Source organism: Vombatus ursinus, unplaced genomic scaffold (assembly GCF_900497805.2).
Source record: "Vombatus ursinus unplaced genomic scaffold, bare-nosed wombat genome assembly UNPS02014775.1, whole genome shotgun sequence".
Lineage (NCBI taxonomy): Eukaryota > Metazoa > Chordata > Mammalia > Diprotodontia > Vombatidae > Vombatus > Vombatus ursinus.
This window is the reverse complement of record NW_020954553.1, coordinates 11,684,272-11,695,214: the sequence shown is the minus strand read 5'-3', so window position 1 is coordinate 11,695,214 and position 10,943 is coordinate 11,684,272. Positions and strand designations below refer to the sequence as shown.

The 10,943-nt window shown below is 42.9% G+C and overlaps 1 protein-coding gene across 1 annotated transcript in view; it reads right to left on the bottom strand.

The window, feature by feature from the left end:
• Window positions 1-367: 367 nt before the first annotated feature.
• INPP5B (inositol polyphosphate-5-phosphatase B) overlaps window positions 368-10,943 on the bottom strand; it is a 72,215-nt gene continuing 61,639 nt past the window's right edge. Inside the window, 8 exon segments of the mRNA XM_027864498.1 lie at window positions 368-1,235; window positions 1,480-1,591; window positions 4,063-4,190; window positions 5,150-5,234; window positions 7,040-7,153; window positions 8,450-8,685; window positions 9,664-9,826; window positions 10,798-10,908. Of these exon segments, the coding sequence (XP_027720299.1) occupies window positions 1,129-1,235; window positions 1,480-1,591; window positions 4,063-4,190; window positions 5,150-5,234; window positions 7,040-7,153; window positions 8,450-8,685; window positions 9,664-9,826; window positions 10,798-10,908 (1,056 nt within the window). The 3' untranslated portion in view covers window positions 368-1,128.

The window sequence follows — 10,943 nt, the reverse complement described above, 5'->3', positions numbered from 1 at the left end:
GCTATCTAAATGTTGGCTGCTATTATTAGAGACTCCTGTGTGAGACAGAAGGTTGGACTGGATTGTCAACTGTAAGAACCTGATTCTAAAGGAGCCTTCTTGGACAGGCAGAGACGCTGAAGCAACAGAACTAGTCTGACCTGTTATTCCCATCTAGCGTCAAGCAGCCGCGAAGTAAAGCAGGGCAGAGCACTTAGGCGTTTAGACCATGACTCCTCCCTCTCCTACCACGAAAGGGGACTAATCACCAAACTGCTGGACAAAATGCTTTTAAAACTAATTTTTAAATCAGAATGCTCAAGGACCCATCTAAAGACTCCCAGAACTGACACGTCTAGGAGTAACAACAAAACATAGCCACACTGACCACTGTTAAAAATACATTTATCATCAAAATATATTACACTCATCAGAGAGGCACAGTATCTACAGTGTGGGAGATGAGCAAGCTGAGAAAAATCCTGTTTGCTTCTGCCTTGCCACTTCATCTGAATCTTCAAGTTCTCATGTTGCTCGCAAAGGTTCTTTGGCCAGGCCCAGGTTGTCCATCCTCTTCCGGGGATGCCCGAGCACAGGTGCTCAAACCAAGCTCTGAAGAAAGCCCTTGTGACTTGGCTAGCACCTGCAGACCTGCTGACTCACACATATGCTCGCTCTCTCAGGACTCTGGGTTGTTTAATGAAATGACATCTGATCACGGTGGCCCCGTCCAAGCTACACAGGTGGTCTTATGAGGAGCTAGGTGAACATAAGAAACTAGCTCATAGTATTTATTGGGTTTTTCAAAACGCTTTTTCCTCTTTTTTTTTTAAAAGGAAATGGTAAGAACTATGCATGTCTATTAAATAAATGATTGAACACTGAATGTCAGTTCTATTGGCTAGTTGTCCTCAGACTGTGATTACTCAACACTCTTTTTAACTCAAAGCTGTGTGTGCTGACAGTGGGGGGGTGGGGCTAGAAATTGAAGCTGTGCTCAGAAATCAGTCAGCTGGCATCCTGGCTCCCAAGTGGACTCACAGGAAGGCAGCCCAAAGGGGTCACTGAGTTGAAACAGCTGGGGATGACTGGTTGCCAGCAGTGAGCAGGGAGGATGGCTGTAAGAAGGCCTCAGGGCGTGCTGAATCCTCACACAAGGAACTGTTGGATGAAGTCCTGAGCCTTCTTCTTCTCTGCCACATCTGGCTTTTGGTGACCGGCTGGAGAACGGAGCAGCAAGCTGCCAAATGTGCTAGCTGTGTAAAAAATACAAAACACAATTGATTCAGCACAAGGAGGCTTTGCCTAATGTTGCATTGTCCTAGGCCCTGGGAAGGACACAAAGGCAACATTTTTCATTGATCGGAGTGCAAACTTATGAATAATGCTTCAGGAATAGTATGTTTTGCCCCAGTTGGACACTGAGTAAATCTTAGAACCTGGACCCCTCCCCTGACCACAAATGAGCCCTTCAGGATGCACAGATACATTGACACTCACCTAAAATCTTCTCATCCAAATGGTTCTTCCCTGAATTGTTCAGTAATTCTTTCAGAAATGCCATCAAATAATTGAAGACATTTTTGTGGCAAGTGGGGAGAGTGGAGATGATCTAGAAGAGGGAGAACTTTGTTAGCTTATTTTTTTTAAGGCAGCAGCACAAAATCCCCACGCTCAACTCTTCCTCCTGCCAATAGTATCAGCACCTGGGTCAAATTCATAGTCTAGAATTTTGGTTTCTGAGATGAACATGGCTTTAACCTCAAAGATGATAACCCAAAAGGTTGGAGATGAACCTAATTAGGAGATAGGTCCTAATTAATTAGTGCAAATAATGAATTCCACAAAGTCGTTGGCAGTATTCAAGTTCACACTGCATGTTTCCATTGGGCTGGAACTAATTACCATATTTTACAAAATTACAACTTCAAAAAGTGCAACTTTGAATACATGTGACCACTTCACTGGATTCACTAATGGCACTAATTAGGAACTGGCTGTTCTAGCTAGACCTGTTTATGTATTTCTTAATCAGAACCTTTGAATCTCAACAAGGGAATCTCTCTATCTAGTCCAGCCCTAAATAGGCACCCCCTCTACAACACCCCTGACAAGTGGGCCGATACTCTTTTTGAAGATCTTAAAGAAAGGGCCCCCTTCAGGGCAGACCATTCCACCTTTGGATAGTTCTTCCCCATGTGGAACCAAAATCTGGTTTCTCATTCTGCCTGCTGGGATTTTAGGTATGATAGTTCTTCCCATGCCTGAAGGTGCTTATGTTAATCTTAAACCTTATTGTCTCTAGATTTAACATCCATTGTTTCTTCAGTGGGTCTGCTTAGGGAATATTTTCAAGTTTCCTCAACCATTCTGGTCACCATTCTCTGTATTCAGCTCTAGTTTGCAAAAGTGCTTCCTAAAATATGTTTATCTCTTTTAGAATTCATTATTTTCATAAATGGAGAGCTAGAATGGCCCCCAGAAGTCATTAATCCAACCCCTACATTTTCCAGAGGAAGATACTAAGACCCAAGAGTGACTTCCCCAAAGTCTCACAGGTGACTTTCCAATGTACCATTTCTTGAGATGTCAACTTCCAAAAGCTTGCCCTGATGTGTAAATAATTTATTTTTATTCGACATAAACTTGAGCGTTTAAAACATCTAGAAGTGCTTCCAGAGATCTAATCTAGTAGGAGTGTTTCTATCAGCCCTTTTCCCACAGACTATGAATCCTCTTCGGGGTCTTACACTTTATTCCATTCTACCTCCTTCACAGCCTTTGGTTCTGCAGACCAAAGTGTATACTCTTAGTTTGTTCCTTACACAACAAGTCTTCATGTCCCATTAATTTAGCTGCTCTTCTCTGGACTTACTTAGTCTAGGTAGCCCCATGTATTTCTGGAAAGGAGCTAGGCAGATTTGCCCACAGTATCATAGGTCAGATGCACCATGCTTTCCTATGACAAAAAGAGAATGTTTTCTCCTTTATTTCTAATCCCCCTCCTGATAAGGGCTCTAATATTATTGGCCTTTTAAATGCCTTTTCCTGTATAGAGGAGAAGGGAAAGGTGGGAGTCCATGATTAGGCAGGCAAATGTCCCTGTTAAAATCACTACCCATCCTTACTAAATTCATCAGTAACCAGTGTCCTTTTTAAACACACAAATGTCTTCCACAGAGTAAAAGCTCAATAAAATTGTTGAATGGAGGAATAATTTGTATTGGGTTTTCTAGGGAAACAGCTGATAGGCTCCAGTGGGATTCAAAGGGATCAGCTTTTATACAACCTTATGTTCTTGAGGGCACTGGAGAGGCAAAGGAGAAAGTAACAGACAGAGAGAGGCTTGCCCTATTCATGTACATGAAGAGGCTGGATTCCATAGAAGGGATACTTATTCAGGTAAGAGTTGGATTACCTGACCTCAGACAGCATTTTCAGCCTGAATGCCTGTAATTCCATGAGGTGAGAGTATCTTTTTTTTTTTTTAATTTTTATTGCTAGCTTTTGTTTTTACATCACCTACATTTCCTGCCATACCCTTCTTGGCACTTCTACCCAAAATAATTGCTCATGATGAAGAAAAAAAATTCTGCAAAACTAACCAATGTCATCCCAGAAGTCTGAAATTATATACACTAATCCACACCCATGGTCCCCCACCTCCACAACGAAGTAGGGAGAAAGAAGTATCTCTTCATATTTCCTTTTTCAGAGCTGAGCTTGGGACCTGTTTCACCTACTGACTTTAGTTTGCCAAAGCCTTGGTAGCTCCAGTCATCTTTCCTGACAATAACTCTGGGCTTCAATTGTATCTGTAAAATGAAGGTGTTGGGTCACCTGAGCTCTAAGGTCCCTTCCAGCTCTGCATCAATGTAGATCCAAGCCTAAAGCTACCATCCTGTGACCATCTCCTTGTGCTTTTAATTGCCAGTGCCCCATCTAAAATTACCCTGCCCCTATCCTCTTAGCCCAATTATCCCTTAAGCATGACGTGATTTTTTCTCTCCTGTACCCCGTTTGTGTAATTGCTATTACTGGTACATTTGGACAAGGCCTATGGACACGGGGGTTGATTCCTACCTGTTTACTCAATGGGTAGTTGCTTGAACACTCCAGACAGGTGTCATACAAGCTATAACAGATGACAGGCTCAGGTAGACTCTCCAGGAAAAGCAGCAGGGCCTCCGCCACAGAGTGATTGCTCCCCGCTACCATGGCGTGGTTAAGGAAGAGGCAAACCCTACTGTCAGTGGTGAGAAAAAGGACAAGCTGTGCCGATGAAACCTTTGCAACATCTCTCCTCCCAACTTTGCCACCCCTCTGGTGCTCACCCCTGGACTATTGCACTAGCCTGCTCGTGGGTCTGCTTGTCTCATCTCTCCCTACTCCAATCCATCCTCCATTCAGCTAATAAAGTGACTCTGCTAAAGCTCATGTCACTCCCCTACTCAATAAACTCCCTTGGCTCCCTATTGCCTGCAGAATCAAATACAGAATGTTCTGTTTGGCATTCAAAGCCTGTCTTCTTGCATCCTATTCTCTAACATAGACCCTTCAATCCAGCAATACTAGCCTCCTGGCTGTTCCACGAATAAGACAATCCATCTCTCAATTCTGAGCACTTCCTCCAGATGTCCCCCATGCCTGGAATGCTCTCCCTCCTCCATTCTGGCTACTGACCTCTCTGGCTTCCTTCAAATTCGGACTAAAATCCCACCTCCTACAAGAAGCCTTCCCCAAACCCTCTTAATTCTAGTGCCTTTTCTCTCAATTACTTCCTATTTATCCTGTACATAGCTTACTTTGTATATAGTTGTTTGCATGTTGTCTGCCCCATTAGATTGCAAGCTCCTTCAGGGCAGGGACTTTTTGCCTCTTTTTGTACCCCCAGCATTTAGCACAGTGCCTGACACATAGTAGGCATGCACTTAGTAAATGTTTATTGATTGATTGATTTTCCCTGCTCCTGGTAAGGGATGGTAGTCAGAAGGACTCCTCCCTGGAGCCTGACCCAGGATCCAGCTGATCCTGGTTCTCAATTATCTGCCAGAGTGGAAGCTGAGAACACATGTAAAGAGCCTCCCTCATGAAGAACGCTGATGATGGCTCTCAATCCCTAGAGAAACCTCTCTTCTGAGCAGCAATCGACTTCATGTGAGAAGGATACGGAGGGTGTCGAGCACCCCAGTGTCCAAACAGTCACGAATCAGCTCAAACTCTGACCGAAGGCCTGGCTGCTGAAACAGATCTTCCTTCAAGGGGAAAGAAAATCACAGTAAGCAGTCTGTTTCAGAGCATTTTTTAAATGTTTATCTTTCTGAAACTAGAAATAATCATAGGCACAGGGCAAAAAGGAGAACTTTGGTGAGTCCTCTGGGTCAGAGTGGTGAGAGGCCTGGCCTTGTCTAATGAAACCAATTTAACTCGGAAGCATTTCTAGGTCCTTCCTCACTAGGGGCACCTTTATGATGACAAGGCATTTATTACTAATTCCTGCCCATTATCACAGAATAAGGATCTAACAGTAGTACAAAAAAAAAAGGGAGGGGGGAAGCAGTAAATGCCTAGCTTCCTGCAGCTGCTGTTAGCAGGATTTTTTTTAATATTAAAAAAAATTCTATTAACAAATAGAAAGAAAAAACCAACTTAGCCAAATGCAAGCAAGACTAAAACAATAAGTGTATTGCCACCTGACCTAATATACTTTATTATTTTATTTTAGAAAACTTTATATTTATTGTTTTATAAAAACTTCTGTATGTTTGTTAGTGATAAAATATGGTTATGCACTACCCTAAAGAGGTAATTGAAAGGAGTCCTTCCACAAATGAGAGGAAGGGGAGTATGGCAAGAGCTTGTCTTGCTCTCTGCCACGTAACAGAATGGTAAGATCATTTCTATAAGTCTACCTGTGATAATAACAAATGGTAATAGCTAGCATTTATATAGGACCATTAAGGTTTGCAAAGTGCTTCACAAATATCTCATTTGATCCTCACAACAATCTGGTGCTATCGTAATCCCCATTTTACAGATGAGGAAACTGACGCAGGCAGAGGCTGACTATCCCATGGTCATATAGCTAGGAAGTATCTGAGGCTGGACCTGAACTCAGGTCTTTCTGACTCTGGACCTGGCGCTCTACCCATTTCATCTCCTGGATGCCGGGCCTAAGGTCTCCTGACTCGAGGTTCTTTTTCATACCCTCCCTTCCTAGGTTTCTGAATCAGCTCCTTCCATGTCCAGAAAGTATGAACATAAGATCACAGAACATGGAGTCCTAGAATGTTAGAGCTGGAAGAAGGGCCCTTGGAGAACTTTCAGTTTAACAGACAGGAATACTGAAGCCCACAGAGTAAGTGACTGGCCCAAGGTCATACATTGAGTTGGTGACACAGCCAAAACTAAAGCCTGGTGTCTCACTGACCAGTCTACTACAACATGGATATACTTGAAATGTCCAGCACCAGGAGGATGAGCAAGCAGCTGCCTCATCCAATGAAAAACATTCAACACAAGTCAGCACTTTGGAGCTGGCTTGGAGTCTGTAGAGCACATCTACTCTGCCTCCTTAAGGGGAAGGGAGTTGTTGATCACAACAAAATAGCCCCTTGGGGCCTGGGCCACACAGCCCTTCCTCAGGGAGGGAGGGCTGCCCTCCCAGGGCCACCTTCAAATCAAGGCTGCAAGAGCTGGAAGCACCTTTTGCTGATACTCTTTCTTTCTTTCTTTCTTTTCTCCACTTAATAGTATTTTTTTTTCCAATTACATGTACAGTTTCAACATTACTTTTACAAAATTTTGAGTCCCAAATTTTTTTCTGCTTCCCTCCCCTCCCCCCTCCCCAAGACGGCATGAAATCTGATACAGGCTACACATGTACAATCATATTAAACATATTCCCACATTAGTCATGTTGTGGAAGAAGAATCAGAACAAAAGGGAAAAACCACGAGAAAGAAAAAGCAAAAGAGAGAAAACAATATGCTTTAAGCTGATACTCTTTCTAAAGAGGGCTTGGGGGCACATGGAACCTAGCACCTTGGGCTTCACCTACCTGCTGGGAAGCATTTCGATACAAGTGATCAACCATCATCCAAAGCTCTTTGGGGATTTCTAAAGGTTTCTCTTCCTGGGTCCCATCATCTTCTGTCTGCAGCGGCATTAAGGTCTGAAAAGGAAAGATAATCATGAAAAGATTCTGCTAACTAGGATAACTTCCCTCTTCTGCTGGGGGGGGGGGGGCTTCAAGGAAGAGATCTGCTAGACAAGGGAACCTGTGAGAGAGAGAGAGGAGGTACTTCCATACAACCAACCAAGCTTCCCATTCCCCAAGGGCAGAAAGTATAAATTAGATCAGGTGCATTATTGGAGATTCTGAGAGGTACAGAGAGCAATTCCAATGACTTAGCTGAAATACAGGTTAAAACTCTATCATGATCCATCCAAGATAACTAAAGAAGAGGGATAATGTAGTCTATTTCCTCATCTATAAAATGGAAGGGTTGGAACATGTCATCTGCAGTTTCCTCCCAGTTTTAGGATTCTATGAAACAGTCTCAAGTTGGAGATCTGGAGACCTGGGTTCTAGTTCTAATTTTACCACTTGCAAGTTACAACCTCTCCTAAACCCTGTTTTTTCATCTATATAATGGGGAAACAAATCCTTGACTCTCTTGCCTTGTAGGAATGCCTTCTAAATAGAGTAAGATCCTGTGTTGAAAGTGCTTGGACAAAATCCACACACAAACCGCCCCCACAGTTTGCTTCAAGCTATTTGAATCTTCTTAGAAATACCCTTGGCCTTTTAGGTCTTAGATATCCCTCACTATTTTTTCAAAAGATACTATTTCATTAGTGTGTTTACTAACTACTTCCACTGAAGGAGATTACAAGCCTCCTCACCTTAGTTACCAGATTTCTAGGGAGGACATTCACAATCTATCATTGGGTACATTGCTAAAGCCTTTCCAACACAGAAGCACCTGCCACCGTTTGCATTCAACTCCTTTGAAAAACCCAGGGTCACCTTCCTGCCATGATGAGACATCAGAAGAAAACGTCAGTGAGGGCCAGTGGATTGAATAAAAGACAGAATAACAATAAGACTATGAGAAATAAAATGCTGCCATAGATTTAATGAGTCCCCTAGGGAGGCAGGGACAAGAAAATCTGGTTCCTAGGTCACAAAGAGAAAATTTTGATTCAAAATAAAAATTTAGTGGTTAGAGCTGTCAAACAGTGGAATGACATGCCTGAGATGGTAGTAAAGACTTCTGTCACTGGAGGTCTTCAGGAAGAAGCTGGATGACCACTGGGGAGTAATGGGTGGCCCTACTTTTAACATGCACTCAATGCCCCATCTGAGGTCCCTTCCAACTTTGGGGATCTGGTGGTTTTTGCCACTCCTCAATTCTGATTACTTCATTTGTGAGCAGGGGCCCTTCCGTCTCAAGTGTTCACTCACCAGTTCTTGAATGGTTTCAGGTGTCAAGTCCTGGATGGGCTCCCGCATGTAACACAGAGTGTGGAGGGGAGAACCAAAACAGCTGGGCAGGTAGCTCCCAGACACAGATAAAAAGTAATCCTTCCCCCTGTCCAGGTGCAAAACCAGAATGTCTTCAATTTGGTCCTCCCCTGAATTGAGCTTTGTAGCAGTGGTTTTATTAACAAACAGCTCCAATTCAATCTCAACAGTAGAATCTACAAAGAGAGGGTGATATAAGGCAATGGGGGATCAAAAGACAGCATGTGAAATAAAATCAATCTAGAGAAAGTAGTGACTGAACTTCACTGTATCCACAGCACACTGCTAAGCACTAAGGAGAATGACTTTTGCCCAGGAAGTTCTTACAATCTAGTTGAAAAGACAGCAGTATTATGACACATCAAATAATCCAACACTTTAGGTAACAAGTACTCATTGATATAGTATAGATATAATGTAAATGTGTGGATCAGACTCTTCTCCAAGTAAGATGGGAATCAATACCAAGCTAGTAGTGAGTATAGTCACCTCTTAATAATCAGAGTGTGAATTACTCATGGAAAATGTTCAATCCCTGGGCCACATTCCTCTGCCACACAGCACTATAAATATGGTATAAAAACAACATTTAGGGAAGAAAAATAATATTGTGTATCCTATAGCCAGATATAAAGATTTCTAGATGATTCACCTCATTTGACAGCTCTATACTACTGTAGATAACTAAGATTTGATTATAGCAAACCACTGAAGACATTTCTCAGCAGTGGCAGTTTCACCAACTATCCTCTGCTTGCCTCCTTCCTGTGGCTGCTGTAGCACATGTATGTGGCACTCCCATGGAATGTACAAAGCAGCCACAACAGTGAGCCACCATGTCTCGGGGCAGAAGGCCTAGGAAGGAGCCCCAGCTCTGTCACTTACCAGCTGTATGACCTTGGACCTGTCACTGACCTCTCTCAGCAAGTTTCCTCATCTGTAAAATGGAGTCTTGCCCTACCTGATTTGAGGTTGTTTTGAGGATCAAATCAGGTAATGCCCAGGAAAAGCTTCCTAAACCAAAGCAATATCTAAATGTGAGCTTCTATAGGACTGTGATGACATGGCTTTAAAACTACCTTCCTGTCTCTACTACCCTTGGAAACAGAACTGTTTCTCTTCATTTGCACAGCCAGGTAAGAAAGAAGACTTACCAGGCAGAAGGAATCCCTTGCTGGGGTTGGCATTCAGCCACTGCTTGCAGTAGGAATTTTCATTAGGTTTGTTGATGAATTCAAACTGGCAGGGCACTTGCCCATTATAAATCATGAAAGACTCTACCTGCAGCTGCATGTACTTCACATCCTGGAAGTAGAACTAGGAGAAGACTAGGGGTCAGTGAGCACCAGCACCTTCTCCTCAGCTACCCTGTCAAGTCATCCCCAAAGCCATAATTCTCAAGTTCTTGGAAAAAAACAAGGGACCATCTTCGGTGGGCCAATACCTTGGCTTTATTAATCATTTACTAGTGGCAACAGCCCTTTGATTTCTGAGTTTAACCCAGAGTAGAAGAATAGCTGTGTGAAAATTTAACCTTTCTGTACCCAGCTAATATCAGACTCCATTCTAACAAGAAGCAAAGACCTCATGCTAAATTGGCCTTCACCAGATAAAGTGACTGCAGGAGAGAGAGACAAGAGAGAGAGTCAGCCCAGCTCACCCAACACGCCTCCTCTACAACAGCTTTAAAAGAAGCTATTCTGAATTCTGATGGGGAAGGCTAGAGTATCACATGAGTTTCTTCTGCTGCTCTTTGACCAATTTAGATGATCCATTTTGAGGATTATGTGTAGCAAATTGTTTATCTCAACAAGGCTTTCCCCTACCTGCTCCCACAGTGTCACACTATTTTCTTTTGCTTCCCTTCTCAATACCATCAGTTTCATTATTGAAAAAACAAAAACAAAAAAAGTCAGTGCATTTTCCTATTAGCCAAAGCCAAGCATTATTAGATAGGCAAATCTGCTACAAAATGAGCTATCACATACTGCATTCCTGGCAACTGAGAATAACTTGGAATTATGCAGGCTGGTGCCTATGGAAGATGAAATGCTGACCATAGTCTAAAATCTGTGAACTTGTACTTAGCTTTGCCAAACCATCAGCAATAGTCCTACTTCACAAGGTAAACAATGGGGCCAACTGCTTCTCAAGGCTATGCCAGAGCCTGGTAGACTGAGGCCATAGCTCTGAACTGTCCTAGAATTCTCTGCCCTAACAAGCTAAGAGAGTCAAAATTGCATTGTCAGAAGAATTGGCTGCCGGAAATATGACCACATCCCTCCTACCTCTCTTTTGGACAGGGTCACCGATGGGATGTTGGCATTTTCCATTTTATCCAGTGACCGGACGATTTCTTCCAGGGTCTTCCGGTATAGCTCTTCATTTACTACTCTTACCTGGAAGAAAAATGCCAGAGGCTCCGTATTCTGCT